The sequence below is a fragment of the Manacus candei genome, unplaced genomic scaffold, assembly GCF_025592945.1.
Source record: "Manacus candei isolate 608988 ecotype Guabito, Panama unplaced genomic scaffold, ASM2559294v1 h1tg000107l, whole genome shotgun sequence".
NCBI lineage: Eukaryota > Metazoa > Chordata > Aves > Passeriformes > Pipridae > Manacus > Manacus candei.
This window is the reverse complement of record NW_026138155.1, coordinates 356,753-381,164: the sequence shown is the minus strand read 5'-3', so window position 1 is coordinate 381,164 and position 24,412 is coordinate 356,753. Positions and strand designations below refer to the sequence as shown.

Sequence of the window (24,412 nt, the reverse complement as noted above, 5' to 3'; positions counted from 1 at the left end):
AACATCCAAGTTTTCGAAGAGACTGGTGCTATACAGAAAAATATGCAGGGAGGACCTTCATCTGTGCTTCCCTGAAGGCTGGCTGTTACTTAGTCAGGCACTGGATGTTAGTAAAGAACTGTGTTGAGGTTTCCCTGCCTACCAGGGACATGGGCTTTTTATGGCTTGTATCAGTGTTTGATGGAGATTGATGGAGAGCGAGCCACGGGCACACCAATGAAAGCTGGAGAAAGGAGTGAGCAGAAACAAAAGTAAGCACGCTTGAGTGACTCTGCAACTCCTTGTGTGTGTCTCATCAGCTGCTAAAACAAAAGGTTCCTGTGCTGCTTGGAGCTGAAGAGAACCAGGCTGAGCATCTATTCTTCTGTATGTTGTATTCTTCTCGGGCTGGGATCTTGTCAGCTCTCGTTAGCTTAACAGGTTGGACTGTGTCACCCCTTGGACGGGAGACGTTGAAAGGCAATGAGAAATGACACCAAGTGGTTCAGTCCATGGCCCTGCTCCCGCTGAGTCAGTGCTGAATCACTGACCCATCAGGGTCTGGGGGGGAGGGTGTGATAGTGCTGCTCTGGGAGACGTTCTGGCTTTGGGGATGAGATATTATAGAAGCTCAGTCAGTGGCATAAGGAAAAAAATGTCATGGCACAAACCAAATTCTGTTTGGGATAAATTGCATACCATCTTAATTTTTCCTGAGTCACCTTGGGTTTAAGCCCTCTCTGTAATTCACAGGGGGTTGAGTCTGCCCTTGTATTTTTGGTGACCAGTTGTAGGCCAAGCAGAATCCTCAGTCAAATGTCTTTTGTTAACTGCTGAGTCTTCAGCACTCCACAGTGAGTCTGCCTCTGTTTCAGCAAGTTGAAAATGGTGGTAGTATCCTGTCATTTCCAATAAAAACATCATCTTCCATGATGCCTGTGGCCATGGCATTGCCCAGTGACCGAAAGGGGACAAGTGTCTCCAGTGGCAATGGGATCTGAGGGCTGGTGTTGCGAGGCTCCCCTGCTGCTGTGGGATGTCTCTACCCAGAAACCTTGCAGGGCAGGTTTACTGTGCCAGAGCAGGGCTTTAAAGTACTTCCTAACAAAGTAGTTCAAGGTATGAATGAGTACACCTTCTAAAAGGTGGGAAGGAATGCCAAAGAAAGACACCTTTCTGCATGTGAGAGACTGTGCCTTTCCGAGCTCTGTAGCTATCCCTGGAAATTCCCTAGCCAAAAAAAAAAAAAAAAAAAAAAGAGGATGGACAAAAAGAGAGTGTGGTTGTCTCATAGCTGCTCAACAGGCAACCCTGAGATCCTTCTGGCAAGAGCAACTGAGGCTGAATTTGTCATTGTTTGGCTTGTGTCACCCAGCTGGTCGGGTCAGAGAGCTCCTCTGACCTGAGCCCACGAGTGATGGACAGGTCTGTAACGGGCATTATCACAACATAATCACATGGAGTGAAAGGAAAACCCTGTGTGCCTTTCTTAACTTTTTCCCTCCCTGTTCTCCAAATCTTTAGGATAATACATCTTTTCTTATTTTACTCTGAATCTGTTAATGCTTCTGTTGTGTAATAAGGTTTTCACAGCAAAATATGGCCTGGAGAGTAGTAAATGGAACTCTTCCAAGGATCCCCAAAGATCTGCAAGGATTCTGTTCCACTGCTAAAAGAAGCATTAATCATGGTCAGAAATATTTCCTGCTGGGTTGTAGTGTGCTCCGTGGTTTCCTCTGTCCCTCGGGCACTAGTGGAAATTCCAGCTGATAAGGAGGTGAGGGGTTTTTTTCATGGTTTAAGTTAGCTAAATCGGTTTTGGAATAGAACAGAGGGTCTGTAAGTTCTTAGTGGTATTACTGCTCTTGCCAAAACCAACAGCAGCCAGGAAGAAAAACACTGGAAACCCAAAGACCCGGGTCAGGAGGAGAACAGGGGAAGAATTTTGTTGGCCTGGGGACTTGGAAATTCCTTTTGTCTTTCTGTATATCTGGATATATATGTGTTATTTCTGTGTTATACAAATATATGGATATATATGTGTTGCTGGCTTGGGGAAGTAGAGGAGGAGATGGGCATTTGGAGCAGGCAGGGTCAGGAGTTTGGCTGTTCATTTGGATTTTCAGGTTTTATTTACTCACAGCATATTGACCATGGCATGAATACCAATTTTAATACATGGAAAGTTTAAAGAATGTAAAGCTATGTAACATTTTTGGTTAGGTGGCCTGTATAAAGAGATCAGTTCCTGTGAACCCTGAACAAAAACTGTGGCAAGACAAACAGAATAGAAAGAAAATGAGTGGCTTGTGTTGAACTGACAAGTTTTGTTTGAGCCTGTAAAATCCATGCAGGTGAACTTTGAAATGAAAATAATCACCTAAACCCAAACTGATGTATTCTGATTTTAAAATGTCCAAGTTAAAAGTTTCAGTCTTTTAAATGATTCCTTCTTTGCTGCCTTTTAGGGATCAGCACCCTTTACTGCACCTAACCTGCATGTGGAAGCAGCCTTGTTCCTGCCACTCAGAATCACACCAGAGTGAAATAATGACACCCTGCTCTTGTCTTTCAAACTAAAGCTCTGCTTGCCTGTGGAGCAATTTAGCCTTCATCCCACCTATGAATGACATTCCTTATTATCTTTGGGGCTTATTTTGGCCTTTTGTCTTCTAGTGACATAGAGCTGAACCTTGGCAGAATCCCCCTTTAAGACCTTTGCTTAATAGTACAAGGGATGTATTAAGCTCCTAGGAAAATTAAGGTAGTGAGGCAGACTTTACACGAAGGAATGGATGTGATGATATCACTGGATATTATTCCTGTGCATTTCGTATTTCTAATCTAGAAAAATATTTTGCTTTCTTTATTATCATTGGTAACTGGCGCTGAGTGAAACATGGATTTTCAGGTCACTGACTGTTAAAAAAAATATTTGGGATGTTAAAAAAAATATTTGCACTTGATTCAGATGGTGTCTTTTAATAACATTTTTAGTTTTGACAATTCCTAGAGATAACTTCAACTACTAAAATCAAATCAGATAATGCAATTTTGAATTCAAACTGAAAATGGCAACTTTTTGTTTTAAAAATAGTGACCTTTGGGGTGTTTTCTTTGCAATGAATATCTTATCAGAATCAGTGGGTATTGGGAAATGTGTCCACTACTAACATGACACCAATTGGACTTAATCTCCCAAGTCACACAGGCATTAGAAAAGTTCATGAGCAGTCTTTAAAGCCAAGTAGATGAGAACTGGATTTGCAGGAACACTTAGTGTCCAGGAAAGTTCCCGTGGTCCTTATTTGAATACTCATTAAAAAAAATCTGGCTTTTCTCCCTCAAGTTCCTTGTTGGCAACTGCTCTTATTTATTCATGCCCAGAATCTCTCACCCATGGTGTCTTTCCACCCAGAGAGGATACTGTGGCCCCTTGCTTGTGAATGCTGCAGTGGAGAGAGACAGGGAAAGAGGTCCTATGATGACCATCACCCCCTGGTCTGGCAGGAGGACCAGAGTTCCCTCTGCCTGAGCTAAAAATCTCCACTCCAAGCAGAAGCTTGTGAGGAACTGAAGGCCAGGAAGAAGGCACTGTGTGCTCAGCATTAGTGCTTAACCTTCCCCCAGAGCCCCGGCTGCCAAAACCTTGTTATTTCAACTCTTCTAAATAACTTGTGAGATTTGTCTCTAAATCTAGGGGTAGCACTAATCCAGGCAAAGAGGGTTTGGTAGTGTAAGGCCTTGTCAGTGGAGCAGCTTGTGAGAGTGAAGCAGCTTTTCTTAAAGCTGGTGTATGCACACTGATCCAGTTGTGTGTGCAGTGTGAGCCCTTGGCTTCGGGCATCCCTGGGAGTGTCCAAGGCCAGGTTGGACGGGGCCTTGAGCAACCTGGTCCTGCAGAAAATGTCCCTGCCCATGGCAGGGGGTTGGAACTCCATGATCTTTCTGGTCCTTTCCAACCCAAACCACTCTGTGATTCTACGATAGGTTAACCCACGTGGGCCCCATTTGTGTTGGTGCCGTAGGGTTGGTTACAGTGACACAGGCATCCAAACAGGCCTGTAGCTCACCCATGGCTGAGCCCCAAGGCTGGACAACTGACACTTTCTCATGTGTTTTGCCATTTTTTGCCCAGTTTTGCACTCCCTGAACCTCAGCCACTTAGTTCAGTCTCTGGCTGTGCCGTGCACTTTGTGTTTGGCATCTGACTAGACCTTGCTGGATTTTATCATCCTGGTGGAGCACGGCATGGAGGTGGGAGCCACCTGTGTGCTGGTGCCCAGCATAACCCTCAAGCAGCCCACAGCAGTGTCAGCTGGAAGGTCACAGGACCTGGTGTTTCTGCCCAACCTTGTTCTCCGCTCAGTGTTGCGAGGGCTGTAATTCCCAGCACGTGAGTTCTCGCCCTCAAGAGCTGCCTCTGTCCCAGGGCTTGCCTTGGCCAAGTTGTGGTGCTGAACCACCTCAGCCAGCTCCAGGGTTAACTGAGGACAGCGAGGTGCTGGCTCGCTCCACGCCGGCCTCATGCATCTCCTCCCCATGGAACATTGGGAACGGCGGGCACGCTGCTTGGGATGTGTGCGTGTGTGTGCTAATGAGGCCCAGAGGTGCTGCCAGCCAGCTCCCTCCAAGTGCAGTTTGCACATGAGTGCACCAAGAATGCACCAGCTATTCAATGGTAATAAGTTTTTATAAGCACACGTTTCTGACCATGTCAAATTTTGTACCCATTCAGCTGCTAAAATCCATGGAATTTGACACTGGGGAAACAATCACGTTTGAGAAGAGCTTGTACAAAGGGGAACTCACATTGCTTCCCAGCTAGAGCCTGAGCAGTTGACTGGCTTTTCTAGCACAATATCACACATTTATTCCTTAAGTAAGATTAAAACTTTGGGAGAAGAGAGATTAGTCAGCAAGATTAGAATAGAAGCGATTCTTAGAGAGTTATATTAACCATAAACAACCATTGCTCACAACTGCAAAATTTGAAGGACATTTTTCTTCCACAGTTTTGGATGGCAGAGGTCTACAAACACACAAATGGGGCCCGGTGTGTTCTCAGCTGGGAAATCCCATTATTTTCTGTAATATTACTTATGTGAGTAAACTAAAACATGCTTAAGGGTACGATTTAAGACAACCAAACAGAAAAGGATCATGTTCCCAGAGATCTTGGTGTGCCAATACCTAGATAACAGCAGAAGATGCTGATGTGCCCAAGGTGCTCTCACACTGAAACGAGGGGAATGCGATATCTTCTCCATTGGGAAAAAAATCATAGGATCTAAATCATGGAAAATCACTGGTGAGAGAGACTCAGTGAGCATCAAGGAGTGACCATCACCACTGCACTGGCAGCAAGGTGTCATCCTTCTTAAGGACAAAGAAAGCCCTTCGATTGGCTGTCTTTTGCCTTCCTGCTTGAAGCACTGAAGTACAGGAGATGAAATCTCACTTCCCACACTGCTGGTCTGATATCAGTTTACCACAATAACTGCCCTCTGGAAAAACAAACATTAGCTCAGCAGAAGGCAAACTACACAACACAAAGAGATGAAATATTGAGGAAATGGTGAGCAGTCACTTGAGCTGGTACAGGAGCACTTAACTTTCTCACCCCAAGGGCTCGAGTGAGGTGAGTGGAGTTACTGGGACTCATTAACCACAGATCCATTGTTCACTGGAAGCTTGTGCTGTGGGGTGATCGATACTCCAAAACCTGCGTGGGAACAGACGGGACATTAGGAACAAATAACAAAAGTGAAACCAGCTTACAGGCCTGATCCTTTCTGCTGTGGCTTGGGGCACTTCAATTCCTGAGCAGTGAGGAAAGCTGTGTGGTTCCAGAGAAGAGGCCCTGCAGGAGGACCAAGGAGCTGCTGCTTACAGTTTTCACTTCTGGTCCCCCCTTGTGCCCTCTTTACCTCACTTTTGTTGCAGGGCTGGAAGAGCCTCAGCTGAGGCTGTTGAGGGTGAAATAAAATTTTCAACTCTGCCATGACAAACTTTCTGCCTTTAACAATGGCTTTGTACAGCACCTCCAGCAGCAAAGGGTGTTTTTTCAGTAACCTGTGATTTATAGAGAGTGTGATGCAAAACACTGATGAACCGTCCCCAGCAATTACAGCACCTGTGAAACCTGCTGTGGGACAGAGCACAGCTTTTAGGCTGAGGATTTGGATCAACATCATGTATATTACCAGCTCAGTTTGGTTCTGGCTATTTAAGTGTGATGGATGAGCATTATTATCTGCCTGGAGAAACGGAGAGACGACGGCAGAGTCATCCAAGGACAGCCCTGGGGAGTTGGCCAACATCCCAAATCTGCGCTATGGCATCAAAGGACAGCATTTTTCATCTGAGCTGCTTCTCTCCCAGCAGCAGGGGAAATAATCTCTCTCCTGCCTGATACATCTTTGCTTCACACCTCCCCTGTCTTTCCTGGGCCACAGCTGCATTTGGAATTAGCTGTTGATGAGAGAAGGAGAAGTGGGAGCTGTGCCTGAGCTGTGGAGAGGGGATCTTTCATAGGACAGAGTGGCCAAACCTTAGGAAATAAAATATGATGGCCTTTTTATTTGAGTTCTGAAGAGAAATGTGTATGATGCTGAATAGCATGTGACCTTTTCCTTAAATCTTGGTTCAATTTTGTCTCCTCCATCATTCCCAAGAAAGCTCCCCGATTCATCAAATCCATTAAATATAATGCATGGAGCAATCATTTCTAGAGGCCAGTGCTTTAGCTGATGTAAATCAACACACTTATCCTACTGGAATGACATCAGGATTTCAGCAGAGAAATCAGCCTGTGTTTTCCTTTCACTGGAGTGAATAATGTGTCCCTAAGGTCCAAAACTAATGACTGGAGGGATATTGCTCTGTCACAAGGGAAGGACTCGGGAGCTCTGTGTACTCCATGGCTTTAGTTCCCTGCACCCAGTGAACCATCTGCACACACTGAATGCTGTGGCCAGCTCCTAAACCTCCTGCTGAGGTAATGGAGCTGGACAATGCCAGATCACTAGATTTTATAACACAGTGATTTCTTTTCTCTAATTCCTCAGTGAAAGAAGCTTCTCTGACACTGTGAGGTACAAGCAGGCACCTAAACATATTGTAAGCATTTAGGCAAAAGCCCTTGTTTTAAGCAATAGTTTTGAAACCAAAGCATAGGGTTGCAGTTTTGCCAGTCTTAATTTTTCTATGGAGCCAGGGAAAAGCCATATTTGAAGTGGCACTAAACCTGCAGGTTCTCTGGCTGCATTTCAGTCTGCCTTACAGTCAAAGTGGCATTCGTCTCCCAGCTCCAGAAATGTTACTGTGATGATGATGTGTGAAATGGAAACAAGACAATTAGCGTTTCAGACACGCCAAGCTGGCACTGGAACCAACTTACTGCAGCTCAAAGGGGACCAATGTGACGTGGAGCCCATTCAGTGTAAACAGCAGCCTCAAAAGAGCAGCACGCCTTTATTTTCTGATCACGGTGGGTTAAGGACTGCTTGTTAGTCCCAAGGTGTTCTCTCCTTCCCCACGTCCATTCCTCTGGAAAAGAAACGGGGTTTGCCCCTATTACCCAAATTAAGAGTTTTGACCATGAAGTGATGAAGCATATGCTATGAGCTATTACAGCTCCGTTGGCAAGCGGCAGGGCAAAATTGTTCAGGGGCTGTGAGCACAGGAATGGATGATAAGAGCCTTTTCATTTATTAATCACTTTAATTCACATCTAAAACTCAACCAGCTGAAAAATAACCAGCTCTGGAGAATGGGCACGTAGAGCACAATGCGGTCAGCTCATAGCTCGGTCGTGACATCCGTGTTTTACTACTTGTACTTTGGGAGGCTGTGCCAGGGTTAATGACTCTGGACAATGCTGAGAAAGTGTTCATTATATGGGGAAGTTTATTAGATTAACTGACTAGGAGACATTTTGTGGAGAACTTCAGGGAGATGCTGCCAATCATGTTTTAAACAATATTAAGTGTTTTCAGTTTAACTACAAAAAATACATCACTAGTGGTTGGATGCTGAAGGTAAAAGATTAAAATTTTAAACTGAAGTGGGGATTTTAATTCCCCTCACCCCCCCAAATCTTCAGATTGATTTATGCAGGAACTAATTACTCATGAACCTGTGTTATCATGGTGAATGTTCACACATTTAACATGTTTTTAGTTCTATTCTTTAAGTCTTCAAGGCTTAAATCCCCAGCAGCCCATGGAGATGGTAATAACTATCTTGGATAGACTGGATAGCTGATGCTGGGAAGCTTTTAAACTCCCACAGCCTAGGAGGAGGAGTATGTTCATGAGGGGAGAGGAGTGCATTTGCAATCCCATCCAAGAAAGCAGTTGACAGACACTGCTCAGCCACATACAGCTGTCCTTGTACCAGGGTTACCCTTGCTGCTACTTGGAGTGGAGGGAGAAGGAGAGGATTTAAAACATTTTTGTTCATTAAAGTATGACAAAAGACCTTATTCTGCCCAGGCATACAACCCACAAAGCTGTTTAGGGACTGAAAGAATCAATTGAGGCGATCCAGCGGTAGCAGGACAAAAAGCCTGGGCCGGTGTAATTAGCTAAGTACTGCATGCTGCTCCCTCAGCCCCCGCTCACTTAATCAACCGGGACACTGAGTGACGAGCGGGGTTTCACAGGGATGGCTGGCTGGGAAACATCCCCCCCTCTGAGATCATACACTGCCCACAGCCAGTGGGCTCCTCTGAAAGCCACGTCTACCTGGTGGGGTTCAGGTATTTTATCAATAATTGAAACCAACTTCCCCGCAGATGGACATCCAAAAGGAAGGCAGTTCTCGTGACAAGCGGTGACAATTCTAGTGGCAAGGAGAGAGGAGGGATTCCATCCCTCTCTGCGCTTTGCATGCTGTTTAACCCTCTGGAGACGTACCCAAGCACACAGTTGCAGCTGTAATTTTCACAGGGATCTCTAGGATCCAACAGGAATGGTAAGAGGCCACCACCATCACTGTGCCATTTTCATACTCCATATATTGGCTCTCCATGTGTTGAAGGCATTAATCCTTAACTGAGTAAAAGCCAAACTGCAGGAGAGAATTAAACTGCTAAGGCTTTGTTCAAATCTGGGGGTCTGTCCTGTCAGCAAAAGGGAGATTCAACAAAAAGAGGGTCAGCTGGCTCTGCTCCTAATTCAGCTTGAGAAGCAGATGCTGGAATTTTACTGTAACTGGTGCTCTGTGCCCCTTTTCAAAGAGCCAGCACTGTATATTTTTAATTATTGTGTTGGCAATGGTGAGAGCAAACAGCAGCAGTTCAATATTAGCGTTCCCAAAAGTCTCTGCTGGGACAGCAGGAAACTCAGACTTGCAGCCTTAAGGTTTGTTGTCCCATCTCCCTGTGGTTTTGCTCTTCTCCTGCCAGGCCCTTTGAATGTGAGTTGAAGTGTTTAAAGCTCATCCAAGCTTTTCATATGTTCAGCACAGTTTGCTTTGATACAGCCTAGACAGTGCCTGGTTTTAACCAAATTGGATAAAGACACTCCCTTTGAGTATCTTTAAAAATTTGGAAGCCTGGAGGAAGAGTCACCACTGGCCAACTGTAGCCATAGCAGAGGAAAACCCCATTCCAAGCCCTCTTACAGTGGGACTTTTTCTCTGAAAAATCCCTTCTGCAAAGGCTTCATTCAAATCCTATGAAATGAAAAAGGCATATACTGAATTTAGCAATGCGTGCTCAAGTCCCTGGAAGGATATTAATTAAACTAATTCCAAACAGCCCAAGCAGTGTCTTCCACAGTATTTCTGCCTTGAGGTTTCCAGTGTACTTTTTGTTCTTTCCTCTTGGAACTTTTACGCAAGTTTTCTGCAGCTTGTTTGACTCAAAGCTGTTGTTGCAAATTCGTTTGCCAGAAAGGACATTGTCATCATTCACAGGACCTATTTTTAAATTCTGCAAAGATTCCTTAAGTGAGAATGTTATCCCAGAGAACTGTACATCCCAGGGATGCTGCGGAGCGACTTGGAGCTGAAACAATTGATCACATTCATGGAAGTAGCAGGGAAACTGTAGGAAACACAATGAAGTTACCTTCACTGGAATTTGGCCAGCGTCCCAGCTGCCACTAATGCCTCTGCTCTTACAGGGCTGCCCTGGGATTTTCATTAATGCATAATTCTGCTTATAAAAACATGTGCCTGCTGCCTTATTCCCTGGAGCCATGGCGATTAAAGAAATGCTGTTTAGCCACTCTGTAACGACTGGCTTTAGCAGGCACATTCCTTTCCTTTCTGGTTATTCCTGCTCCCCTCCTTCCTCCTCCCCAAGACATAAAAGTGAAGTTTCCAGTGCATTGTGTAAGCAGCGTGAAGCAGGAATATGATTTTTCAGTGCTTAAGACCGAAGCTAAGAAAAGAGAAAAGGTTGTGCAATATTTGGATATAAAGTGCTCCTTGTACCAGGATTCATCCATCCCCTCTTCTCTCTAATGGTGATACCTCCAGGACCTGGCACTACATGCAGGAAGAGAGCAGACCAGCGAGTCAAATGGGCTTCTCATGATGCAGGAGTCAGGGCACATTCTGTGTGCTGCTCTGGGTTAGATATAAAACTGGAGCAAGGAAAACGTGCCTTTGTAATCCAATTCTTTCCTGAAATCAAGGGCCTTTCACTGCTGAGAGCCAAACACATCACTTCACATCGCCCTGGTTAGTGGGAATCTCATAGTTGTTTGTCCTGTCACTTTATTTTCAATGACTTTTTGGAAACAGAAGAGCAGAAAAAAAAAAAAAAGAGGAGAGAACTGTGAGAAACCAGGAAATGGGACCAAGTCAGGAGGAAGGGAGTGCAGGGGTTCAGTTCGTGTTTGAGATGCTTATGGGGGCTTCTCCCTGGCACATATGGCAGAACAAGAATTTTAAACCCTTTCTCTAGAAGGGCATTTACATGTCATCCTCGAGATGCAGGGAAATGTGTAAATGCAAAGCTTCCACAAAGCAGCCAAAGCATGCAGGAAGGAGGAAGGTGGTGGGTAGTGTGCCTGGTGTTTTCACAGGCCTGTGTGCCTCATCCATCTCCACGGCACCTGACAGAGCTGGAAACTTGGCCCTGCCTCAACCTGAACTGCAGCTAAATTCATTCATGTGTCTACTGCAGCTAGAAATAGTTTTGCCAAAAAGTGTTTGGCTTGATAAATGAATCAGCTTGGAAATACAAAGGTATAAATCCCCTTCCCTGAAAGAAGATCTGGATGAGATAGTTCCAAACAAGATGTGGGTACGTCAGAGGATCTGGGCAAGGAGAGGGATAAGTGCTGTGTGTGACTGTGAGAGTGGCCTTAGGGAGCATCTCTCACTGTCACCCACATCTGAGGGGATTTTTTTAAAGGCAGAGGAGAACAAATGTCTTTCCTCTCACACCCTGGCAGTTTTTGCACCATTCATGTCCCCCATCTGCGGTATAAAATTATCAAGAAAGTTCCTGGATTGCTGTGAAATGCTGACACGTGGGCAGGGGATTTCGGGGGCTGCAGCATTCCCTGGTGAGTCTGCCTGGGTTTTCAATATTTAAACTGAGAAATAAGGCAAATGTCACTCTTCAACAGTTTGTCCTTTTCCACCCGATAAAATTTATTCAAGCATCTGCCTTTGAACCTTTCATATATACCGTGTGAATTAAACGCAGCCATGGCTCTATTTTTACAACAGCAGTAATAATTGAAAAATTATTTCCAATGAAAAATTCCGTGGAAAAAGCAGTTGTCCCCTGAATGTCGAGCTGCCGCGAGGTGGCAGTAGGGGACAAAGATAGGGACTGCGGGGACAAACCGACCGGAGCTGGGTATCTCCCTCGCAGAGTTCATTGCTCCATCTCCCTGCTGCTCCCAGCAAAACCAGGAAGCCCTTCAAGGCATCCACACAGCCGGAGCAAGAACAGGCTCTTCAGTTCCCATGCTCTTTTCCGTTTGGGGAGCCTGGTACACAGAAATGTCCATTTTTAAAAATAGCTGCTGCACTTAGGTCTGTGGAGCTGAGCACCCCTGAGGATCTCAGAGGAGGAGTCTTTCTTGGAGACAAAAGGAAGAAGGGAGAAGTGGGCAGGGAGGAAGGGTGACAAACTGATCTGTAGGCAAGGAAAAGGAATCTCCAGGGCTGTGAGCCTGGCATCCTTCATGGGCACTAAATTCACTTGAGAAGACTTTTTAATAACTACAGAGGGCTGGGGGAATAAAGAAAAGGTTTGCCAAGTGTGATGTGATGACAATGGCTTGCACCGTGAAATTCCTCTTTTGTCCCGGCACCGTCACTCTGAGCCATGACCTGGTCCGAGGGGAGTTCTGGCTGTGGAACTGGGCAGTGTGTGTGACCTGGCAGAGAGTCAAGAAGCACCGAGCCACCGAGCCACCGTGCTGGGATGAACCGGCCCGGCCCCTTCTGCAGAGTCCATTAGCACTTCCTTCTCATCCCCGAGGGATGCCAGCGGTATTCCCATGCCCTGAAGGACACGGCTCTTGATGTTGAGCTGAGCTTTAATTGCTCTTGGCTGCTCTAAGCTTCGATCTTCAAAGAGTCCCTAAAAATTGTGATGTCTGATTCTCATTAAAATGAAAGGGAAGTGAATACCTAAATCCCTTCAGCAGCTATTGAATCCCTGGCAAGAGCTTTGGTCAGGTCATCAAGCATGGCTCTGCTGCATCATCTGGTTTTCTTCCTTTCACATATAGTCTGTCTAGTGGTCATTAGTTTATATTAGTGGGCTCATGGAGGAAGGAGGAGCATGAGGAAAAAGTGAATATAGGGCAAAAGGAAGAAAGGGAAATGATAGCACCATGAGGGACAGGACGACCGCAACAGAGAAGAACAAAAACTGCGGAGACAAGTGGGAAACCAGAAATGATGACAGAAGGACATCCAAGAGCAGCTCCTGTTGGTTGTAGGAAAGGGAGCATTACCCTGAGAGAAAATGCCTCAGTGCTGGAGACGTGGATCAAGTATTAGAGGGGGGAGTCTCGTTTGGCATCAGTGCAGCGTGACCTCAGCCAGAGCAGGGAGTGCGGCTCCAGCGCTGCTGTGTGGCTCCTTCTGTGACCCTGGAAAAGCTACATAAACATGGCTTCTGTTTTTATTCCTCTCTAATTTAGGAACAATACTTCCTGCTGTCTTCCCATGGTGTTGAAAGGTCAAATTAGCTAATGGAAGGAAAGTTCTTGAGGATCATTACTACTGTTGTCTTTACCATCATTATTGCTATTTATAACAGGTATAATGGAAGTGTTAATACTGGGGAAGGGAAATAAGGGAGAGAGAAGTGGCAAACATCAAAAGCAGTAACTGGCCCTGCTGGGGCCAAGGATCTGTCATCAGGAAAGATAAGCACTACCTGTTCCAGTAGCCAGAAAATCCCATAGCTTTAGATTTACCTAATTTATGGAATTACCTGATTGCAGGGTAGATTTTCTTGACATTTTTACGAGTTCATGTGAGCAATATGCCAAGGCAGGAAGTTCACTGCCTAATCATGTGGTGAAAAAAACCCTCAACAGCTGTACTCTGAGAGTTGCTGGTTGTCTTCTTTCTCCTCCAGGCTGATCACAGGTGCCTCATCCATATTTTCTAATGTGGGAATATTTTCCGGTTACCCCAAAAAGAAACAACCCAAAGAAAGTCTCCTGGCAATTGGTCACCCTGTCAAGCTACAACCTCTGGGGGTCACGGAAATACAGGTCACAACAGCCACTATAAAAATGTAATACAAAAGTCTGGGAAAGCCTGTAAAGCACCCCATAAAGAAGGGCACAAGCCAGTGCTGTGCAAAAAGGATTGAAAGGCAAGTTCCAAATGTTGTCATTTTCTCCTTGTTTTTAGAACAGATCTGAGGGAGATTAAAGAAATAATTGAATGTTGGTCTGTGACATGGCACAGTTTGAGGGATACACTGCAGCCACCAAGAAGGGCTGCTTGGAGGTGGTGTGTGGGCTCTGTACAGGTGCCTGTGGAAAGGATTAGGGAGCAGCTGATGTCACAGACTGAATTTCCTAAGGTTTGTAGGTAACGGGCTCACTGTCTAAATGTCATAGGAACTGGGTGTTTAATTATTGAAACCTTGTGAGAAATGTGAGAAAGGATTGTGAGTTTGGGGGCAGGATGGCAAAGCAGGGTGAAAAAAAGAAGTCCTTGGGTGTGTTTGGGGCAGAGCAGAAGACCTTTCCAGCAGACTCTTCGACAAGCACCTATTTTTAACTGTCACACTGCAAAGCAAATATTAACTCTCAGCCATGTGCAGCCTCTGGCTTTGTGTGCTCTGGAGGGGGATGAGTGTATCAGCTACAAGGGGTGGACAGGCAGTGAGTTCTTGTAGCCCTTGAGCTGATACCGCCCGATAATCACCACAGACCAAACAGGATCAAGTTAACATGCCCCAGGCCCCAGTGTTTGTATCACCTGGTGCTGTACCCTCTGTGGCATGCTTGGAATGGCTTGTTTGCAAGAACCAAACAAAGAATTAAGGGCGTGCAGGCAGGAGCTACAGGGAGCCAACCTGGCCTCCTGCAGCAAAGAGATGAGCAGGAGGAAGCAGTGCCTCTGGTTTTACCATGCAAAAGGGGGAGCATTGCTCTGCACCTGCCCCCTGTTTGCAGCTGACCCAGGTACCAAAAGAGAGGCCTGATATGGCTCTAGGCGTTACCCAGAGCAAACACAGATTAGTTCCTTCTCTTGTATATACGGGGAGGGGTGGAGAAAATTTATTGTTAGTTTTGCCCCTTGTTGCAGGAAAGGTCCTGGAGGCTTCTTGAAGGCCTGAGTCAAAGCTGCACCATAGGCCCATCTTTCTCTGCCCCTTCCTCTTTTAAATGTAAAAATCTCTGTGAGAGCCGAGCAGTTTCGTGCTTAAGAAGGTGGAAAATTATCTTAAGAGCTAAGCCTTCTTTCCTCCGCTGGCTTAGGAATTTGGAGTCACCAAGAGGAGTCAGAGGCAAACTCATCCAGGCATGTCTCCTTATCTCTTGGAGCTGAAGCCAGCAATCTGTTTTCCATTCACTTCTTGCCACTTTTTGCTGAGGGGCTGACTGCTGAGATTAACCTTGCTCCCGGGACAGGAAACAATCACGAAGGAAATGGAAAGGTGTGGAAGTGTTGGGGCCTGCAGGGTAGTCCCAGGAATGACCTTGAATCCTCTCCACTCCTCAGTAACTTGCATCCACCCTGCACGGATCCCACTGGCATTCCTGCAGCTGGATTGCCTTGGTGCCCACAGTCACTTTGCTTTGGTGTCCGCCCTCAGTAAATTACACTGCAACAGATCTTGGTGCTGCAGAGAGCCTCTGTCTGCACTGGTGCAGGAGCACTCCAGTAAACTGCCTGCACTCTTGGTTTCCACATCATCTGTGTTTCAGGCTGACTTGGGAGAAAATATACTGGTTTGCCTCTGTTAAATAACAGATTTATTTTAAATATTGAAAATATTTCAGAGCACTGCTAACCCTTCAAAACGATGAGGTTTAACTTGTTCTTCCACTGAATAACATTCAGCCTCTCGAGGTGAATTCATTCAATGTGAACCTTGTACGATTACCTGGAATAAATTAATCTCTCCACTACCATGCCTTGTACTTGGGAGCAGAAATGTTGCTGCAGAACAATGCAGAGCACTGCGAGAAAAACATGCCTTCCTTGCTTCCCTGCAGCATAAAACCATAACTAACTTGGACACTCTTTCCTTGGCTTGGAGTAAATGTCAAGAGCTGAATTCCCTGAAGATACTTGTCTGCACCAGGGATGGGGAAACCCAGCAGAGACACAGCTCCAGGGGGAGACCTTTGACTTAACTACTTTTTGATTGAATTGTCTTCACTGCTCTGCCACACTGATGCTGAGGCTGGGGACAGTGGGGAAGAATTCCTGTCTGCTGCATTCACTGCCCCCAGATTGTGACATGGCATTAAGGCTGAAGGAGGGGAGCAGCATTTTCTCTGCAGTCATCTGCATTAAGACCAGCCACTGAATCCAGCCCCCAGAGGTTCAAAGCCAGACTGATTTTTAGGTATCCCTCCACTCTGGGCTTGCCAGAGTCACCTCACATCTCACCTTGGCAGAGCAGTTGGCTTCATCCAGCCAAAAGGAAAAAAACTTCAGGCCCTGGCTGGCTCCCACTCCTCCTGCTCCTGTTAGATGAGTGACAATGCTACACCCACAGGGTTTGCTGCCTGCATTTCACCTTGTTTTCCTCAGCTTAAATAAACCATAAGAGGTCTTACTGGCTTCTGATTGACCTCTTGCACCAGGTCCTGTAGCTCATGGCCATTACATTTTTGTTGAGGGTGATTTTGGCAATGCTGGGGCTTCTTGAACCACTCCAGCACAACTTGCTTTGTGCAGCCTCGTCCAGTGAAGCAGGTGTTCATTTAAATAGCTTACCTGTGTGTTGAAGTTTGTTTGCTTTGTTGATAATTGTTACACTGGGTAGAGATAGAGCTTTGTATTCATAGTGCAGCTTGTTTTGTTTAAATCACACAATCCTTCCCATGAAATATCACCACTCCTTAAACACAAATATTTTCAGAGGCATTCAGAGAGGGAGAATGAATGTGGAGCATCTAAGCCTTGCTTTGGGAGACAAGGCCTTGCTTCTGGACTTCTGATGGAAACTTGGGAGTCCTTTTGCCTCTTTTGTCTCTCTGAGCTATAGGGCCAGGTGACAGGCCTGTTGTGAATGTTTTCCTCCAGGAACTTTAAGGAATTTGCAGCCAGGTAACCCCAGCTGAACGGATGACAGATGAGGTGGCTGACAGGTTAGTAATAGATGAGAGAACTGTGTCAACAACAGAACGCAAATCCATATCTCCATTTCTATTCTCTCCAACTCCATAAGTAATACAGTTGTAATGCTGCCATCAAAAGCTTCTAATGGCAACAAGTGTGTCTGAATGTAGCTGTTGCTCATGGACAGTTTAAGTACACGGGAGCAAAGCAATTCCCTCTCAGCCTCTGGAATTCCTTGCAGATGACTCTGCACTTGTGTTAGCAAACTTTCCTTAAAGGCATCCTTTACTCTGGTACTGTGGCTGCGTGGCCTTGCAAGCTGCAGTTGAAGAGCCCTTGGCATAGGGATTAGCTGGAATCCATCAGGTTTTGGAGACAGATTTCTTTCAGAGCTGTTCATAATGTCAGCAGCCTTATGTCAAGTATTGTGAGGTTTGGTCTTTCCTTAAAGTCTTTGATTTCACACTATTTATAAAGGTGAATATGGAAGAGTCCAAATGTCCATTTTCACTGAAAAAAGAGGAGAAAAAGAAAGGTCAGGCCTTTGCAAGTGGTTGCAAACAGAACCTTAAAACAGTGCTCCCATGGAGTGAAAAATCTCCAATATATAAACGCAATTGGAATTATTAGAGGATAAAGCATAGATCACAATTCAGTTGATTTTTTCCACGTCAGGGTTCATCAAGGCACAAGTTAATACAAATGCTTCTGATGGGTATCTCAGCCTTTGAAGTAGCTGGCATTTGTTACAGGAGATATTCTTCCAAGGTGGCCTTTTCTCCATGATACGTGCTGTAACATAAAACAAAAACAAACAAAAAATCCCTTCTGTTGCCTATATCAGGAGCTAATCTAACCCCTGGTACCCCCATTATTGTATGTCATTGAAATGACACCCATCTATTTTCCTTTACAGCAGCAATAAACTGCAGCAATACTGCATTTTTCGTTTGTTATTTATTTATACTGGCAGCAAGGGCTAATGTTTCATCTCTCACCCTTCCTGGTAATTGTGATACAAGGCTCTTTATAGGAAGGCTCATTCCTGTGGTTTTATCCATTCTTAAGAAGAAAAGAAAAAACTCATTCATCAGTGGAAGAGTTCCTGGTAGGATGAATGATGATGATTTTTACCTGCCTTTGTAGGGGGTTTGGAGAATTTATTGGCTGGTGTTTGGGGAAGTCAGATTTTACGTTTCAGAAGGTACACGGGCTGGAATTCTATTGTTCAGGGGAACAGACAGGCTTTGCCCGTGAGAAGTCACTATTCAACACTGAAACTAATGTGCTGGTAAAAACCTGGGCACCGTGTCTGCATGTGCTGAGTTACACGTCTGGGGCATGGCTCACTTACACATTGCTTGGCATGACTTGAAATAAAAGCAACTTCCAGAAGTATGTGTGCAATTTGACTGCTCCCAAAATGGTACCCCTGCAAATAGCAGCCCTTCCTGCCCTCCAATCCAGAGACATTTCTTTGTCTCAGCAGAGACAAAGACAGAGACACTTCTTTGTTGTACTTGTGATGTGCCAGGGGATGTTACGCCCAAGTGTGGGTCCCCAGACAACTCCTAACGCAGGTCACAGCCTCTGTGGAGCAGGGACTGCCAGGGGCTCTGAGTATCAGACTCTGGGGCGGCAAGTCTTGCAATCAAAGTAATTATCAGTTGAACTTGGAACTGCTGGCGCTCCCGAGCCTGCCGAAACTCAGGATTTGCAATGCATGAGCCCATATATAACCCGGCCCTCTGCTACACTAGTACACCTTTGCAGAGAGAGTGCATTAGTGCACAAGGCTGGAATTCACCAATCCTAGGCCAGATTTTCTCATCCTCTGCCTTGTCACTGACTTTGTTGCAGCCTTAGTGTATTTCTGCCAACACACAGATGGGGAATCACTATGCCATTTACAGGACAGGCCATTCAAAGCAGAGGGGAGAGTGCCCTAGGATTCTCCTTCTAGCCTTGCCACTACATAGCCTCGAGCAGGCCTCTTACTTTCACATAAAATTCAAATAATTGTCTACTTTCTCTATATTCCCAGCTGGAAAACCCTTCAGAGGCACTGCACATCATTAACTAACCACACCTGGGTGCACCTGCTTTGCTGCTGAAGCTGTTGTTCATCAGGCGGGTGGATCATGAAGAGGAGCTTGAACAGAAAAAACACATCCAGGCTCCTCTAATCCCACCCTTGCCCTTATGCTGGTGCCTGGGTGCTCTTATCAGGAGCCAGTCCACGGCTGTTTTACTGGCATTTACTGCTTCCAAATACCAAAGGCTTTTCAGGCTTATTCAAAACAATGATTCTTGGCAGAACTCATTTGGCAAGCACACACCTTTGAGCTGGCTGGCAAAGGGAGACCAGGTTTCTTAACCTGAGAGCGGAGTCTGGGGCTGGTAGGCCTAATTCCTTGAGCAGAAAGGCAGGCTCAGCTCTGCAGGTGCAATGTCTCACCCTCACCTTGTCCTCTCCTGTGCAGATCGAAGAGGGAGGCAAGGCAGACTCCCTACCTTCCAAGCTGCAGGCTGGTGACGAAGTGGTGAACATCAATGAGGTGGAACTGAGCAGCTCCAGGAGAGAGGCCATCTCCCTGGTGAAAGGGTCCTACAAGAAGCTGAAGCTTGTCGTCCGCAGGTAGGCAAGATCCACACTGCTTCACACTCCTCACATCCATTCCCCTCACGTCTCCAGCTGAAAGCCTATGGCTTGGCCTAATCTTAGCACAAGCTTTGTTTTGAGCACACAGCCATGAGCCCAAGGGCAAATGTTTGTTCTTTTCAGCCAACATTTCTAGCACTCCTTTGTCACTGATATGTCCCAGCATGTGAAATACTTACCCAGTTCTCTTGCACTGCTCCCCTGCCACATGACACTCCAGGATTCCTGTTCAGTGATGTACAAGCACTCCCATCTTTCTTCCAAGTGCTCGGGGCTCTCTGTGAAAGGGTGGCAGTTCTGTACATAGCTCTTGCCTCATTTGCTGCGTGTTGTCACTGTTGCTGTGACAGCAGAAAGATTTCCAGTGGCCTCAGCAAGATTTGGAGCTGTTTGGTGTTCTGCAGGTGAGTGATGGAGGGTTTTGAATCGGAGATCTTTGGGTCTGGCATTTGTGTTGTTTGTTTTTTTAAAACCTTAATAGAGATGCTTCCTGTATGTTTTTCACTGTGGCAAGTCCAAACAGATTTTTCCATGCCAGTTAGGTGATAGCTGGTATCACTTCATGGAGTGCTCTGTTCTGAATTTCAACACTTAGCCAAAAAGGAAGAAAATCTGGTTAGGAGCCTTCCATGGTTTCATTTCATCACCACTAGAAGGATCAAGTATGTTAACCCTAAGAGATGTTACATTCACACACTATCCCCTTGCCAAGGCACTTCAAACCTTTTGTGCACGTTTAAAGCTCAGTGATAATCCAGAAATTTAGGACTGGAAAATCCCAACAGGAGCTAAGAGCCCAGCCTTCCGTTCAGCTAATTTGACCCAGTCCCAGCTGACCCTGCAGTGCTGGCATGAAGGCAGCAAAAAAACCCCAAAAATGTGAGGTCCTGACTTCTCTGCAGCAAAATAAAGTATTTTTGAGTGCTTGTGTTGCTGATTTTTGTAAATTGACCACAATGATTCCATGGAGTGGATTAGAGTTGCTTGCTGCAAGTACCAGCAGTCTGAAAACTCCCTGACCAGTCATTTGTAACCAGGAACTCTTCCTTAGGGATGACACAAACTCCCACTGCTCAGGTGGCTTGGCTTTTATTTTAGGACAAAGGTAAGCTTTTAGTGGCAGCCGAGTGAGCCTGTATTAGTGTTACCAAACAAAACTGATGTTACAATGCTTTGCATGACTGTAGACTGGCTGATGCAATGATGTGGTATTTCCCTTGGAATGTCGCCTGCAAAGCTCAGCACTGATGTCTCATCATCAGTCTTCATCAGCTGAAGTTTGATTGATCAGTGTAATGGAGGAAAAGAGTGGGAATAGTTTCAATGAAGGGAATGTGAAGGCAAAATCAGAGAAAATTCAGTATGAGAGGAAAGGCTAAAATGAATATAAAAAAAAAAATTACCTGTCTCACGAGGATATTTAGTATTAATAAATATGAATGGTTTTAAATAAATAGCCAGCACGAAAGTAGTTAGTACCTGAGGACCATAGTCTGACTTTCATTCCTGTGCAAACCTCCTGCTGTCCTCAGGGAGTGACTTGCAGGAGGAGAGACATGTGAAGCTGTGAATTTATGCATGTTTTGCTTCCTTGCTCATGGAATTACAGTAAGGCAGATGCAGAAAATGACCAAATAAGCCCTAGTGTTAAGTAAATACTGTGCCTATTCCATAAGAGGATCCTTATTTGGAAGATAACTTTCCATGGGTGCTCTCTAGCTGCATTTTGTTTGTTTCTTCCCCAGCTCTGGAGCCCAATGACAGTTTTCAAATGTTCATTTTTCTCTGCTTCTTCAACAGGGCTGCTCCTATCTCACTTATTTCCAGGTCTGTTCCTAAAGCCAGTTCCTGTCTTTCTGCCATTCCCTCCTGCCTCCCTGAGCTTGTTTTGCCCATTCATTTCCAGGACAATAGCCTCAGAGTTGTGTGTGTTTGTTCATTCCTGTACACCTCAGGCCTGCAACTGGTGTGCTGTGAGGGAGCCTGGTACTCACACTCCATTGTGCTGAAGCCAGAACAAGCTGGAGTAAGATCTGCTCTGCATCCCAGGGAATGACTCGGTGTGTCTGTATCACTGCTGGTGACAAATGTCTCTCTCCATGGGTATGAGCAGAACCAGTTCCATCAAGCCTGAGGAATCCACAGGCTGATGCTGGGAAGATCTTTTTGCTCAGGATTTGCCCATTTGGGAACAGTAGGTGTGAATCACTGGGGGAAACTGGAGAGACAAGTCTGTTGGATTCTGTAGCAGGAGGCTGCCCTACTGTCCTCAGCAATCTGTCCAAGAGAGTTTTGATACGCAGTTGATCTTTAACCAGCTGGAGGGAAAGCTGTTTGAAAGCTAAAGCTACAAAAGCAATAAGACTTACCTGTTTCTTTATGAAAGACGGGGGTTTTTTTCCAGCTTGTTTTTTTTTTTCCTGTTGCTTCCTCTCCAGCTTCAGTATCTAAGCAGAGTTGGGTACAATCAAAAAAAAAGACCCTTTTCAGTGGTATCAGTCTGATCTAATTGTGTTGTGCATGCTTGGATCAGCTGAAGATAAGGCTCAGAGCGTGGGCATTGCCACCACAGTGGCCTCCAGCAGTTACCAAAAATAACCTTTTGCACAGGTCAGTAAGCAGGAATGGCTGTGGGAGCGTCACACTGTTTACATGGTTGGGCATTCAACGTGTCTGCAACAGCAGCAATTAGATCAGCCAGGCGTGGTGGTGTCACACCAAAGGGACCCACAGCCACGGGGACAACTCCACACACCCCTTCTGGCACAAACACTGCCTGAGCCAAGCCTCCAGAATCCATTCCTCAGACTTGCTGTGTCATCTGCCGTTGCCTGGTGCAGGGAGGGCAGAGGTGAACACACCGAGTCATTCTTGTTGAGGGGACAGTGCACTCTAAAGGGTTCCAGCCTCAGTCTCGGTTAATTAATGCAAAGCTCTATTAAAATTTCCTAGTGGAACAGCAAGTACCAATGTTCTGCAGAGAATTACCAGTGTTTTAAGCCCTCACTCTGCCCACGCTGGCATGCAGGAGCCCTGCAGAGCTTTTTCAGGCTATTGTTTTTAGGGCTCAGGCCAGCACAGATTGGGATGTGAGGGGCTCTGATGGTGACACTTGTGTGTGCAGAGCCAGTGAGTTGCATGAAGTCTGAATCCCAAATAGGCTGTGGTTTACAGCACAACTACTTACTCCAAGATGCACCACATGTGTGTTCCTACCATATATCCAACCACTCTGACATGAGTGACCACCAAGTATTATTTACATGGTATCTACAATATTCCATCAGAGATCAGTATTCAAGGCAGTCGATTTTCTGTTTGCAGTGCTAGTGGCTTATGTCTGCCTCAGGCTTAGCAGCACCTGCAGTTCTTTTCTGTCTCAAAGAACCTTAGACTAAAAATACAAGTCAAATAAAGGAGGAGTGGGGATAGAAAACATTATCCTCCTTTTCCTGTTGTGCTAAAAACTGTACAAAAAGAAAGGATTAAGCTTATCCTTGGCTATAACTGTAATCTGCGTGTTCGTTTTCATGCTTCCCTACAGATTCCCTGCATCACTGGGGGTACTTGGCTTATTCTCTTGGCACATCCCTGTCCCTGGGCCCCCTTGCCTGAGTGATGAAAACTGCTGGGGCTGGGAACACGTTTGTTCTGCTCTTATCCTCTTCTTGACACATCTGCTTCCAGGTGGTGTCAGGGGGAAGATGCTGGGCTACATGGCCCTCCCATGGCCGGTATTATGCTTTCAGACAGGTCTGGTTCCAATCAACTCATTTAAAGACCTCTAGGGCAAGATCAGGAATTAAACCCAGACATCCTGAATACTCATACCCGTGCCATAGCTACAAAGTTGTACTTTTGGCAGGAATTTACTATAACTAAGGCTTTAAAAAAAATAAAGGAAAAAAAGTCTTCCTCTCCACCTGATAAATGCCCCTAAGGAGGTGTCGAAGTGTGGGAGGAAGATGTCAGGACAACTGACATCTGAGGCTCAGAGCTGATTCAAGCCCATGGAAATCAGTGGAAAGATTCCCACAGACTCCAAAAGGCTTTGGCTCAGACCCTCACTGAGCAGCGATTTCCCTCATTGACCAGGAGAAAATGGGCTATTCCTGGAGAGAGGGGAAGCTGCTGGCATCTGTACAAAAAGACAAGTGCCAACACAATTCTTCAAAGAACTCTGTCAACTAATCCTTTCCTCTTATGACACTAATGTAATTTTGTGCCGTATTTGACGGTGTGCCAAAAAATTGCATCGAATAAATCCAAGTTTTGTGAATGAAATTAATTGGAATTGGCGTTGGCTCACGCCCCCAGCTCCGCAGCAGCGCAGGAGCGCGTTCCCAAAGGGCTGCTCTGCGCTGCAGTCAGTTTTTGTTCAGTGATGATGACTGGGGGAACGGGACACAGGAAGGTTTGGTGCACATGGAATTCTTAAGGCTGACAGCTTAGAGGCCTAAGCTGGCATGAGAGGGCTGGCAGGGTGGTCTTGTGACGGGCACTTGTTGTATGTGTGTTGTGAAGTCCTCCACAGTTTTCCAGTGTGCCCTTGGTTATATCTCCTTGTGCCTCAGCTATTTTAAAGTGCATCTTTTTAACTCTTTAAACAAATGAGCCTTTGGTTGGAGTTTACAGCTACTCATGTGATGCCAGAGGGTGTGACCAGCCAAAGCCCATCAAGGTCCTGACCCCCTGAGAGGAGACAGGAGTTCTGAGGTCTGTGCACCCTGTACCCGGTTAAGGAAAGGCTTTAAAATTTCCTTATGTGTTGGATCAAGCTGGTATTTTTCATAGAGGAGTTTTCCATGCATTCATCAAAATGTTTGCAGTTCCTGCCTCATTAGGAGGGGCCATGGGACACACAGCTGAGAGATGAACAAAACTTAATTTTAAAATCACTGGCAAGTCCTTACTGTCTAGGATTAAATTGTCTACAGCTCAGGACTGCCAGGCTTTTTGGGAAATTTCCCACAGGGAGTAGTAAATGTGAGGAAGATCTAGATATGATTTTGGGGGGGGGAAAGA

The 24,412-nt window shown here is 45.7% G+C and overlaps 1 protein-coding gene across 1 annotated transcript in view; it reads left to right on the top strand.

Moving 5' to 3' along the window:
- The window catches only part of LOC127461545 (protein Shroom3-like), a 29,408-nt gene extending 9,922 nt beyond the window's left edge, over positions 1-19,486 (top strand). Inside the window, exon 2 of the mRNA XM_051769444.1 lies at positions 19,209-19,486. Coding sequence (XP_051625404.1) covers positions 19,209-19,367 — 159 coding nt within the window. The 3' untranslated portion in view covers positions 19,368-19,486. The remainder of the gene's footprint in view (positions 1-19,208) is intronic.
- Positions 19,487-24,412: the final 4,926 nt, after the last annotated feature.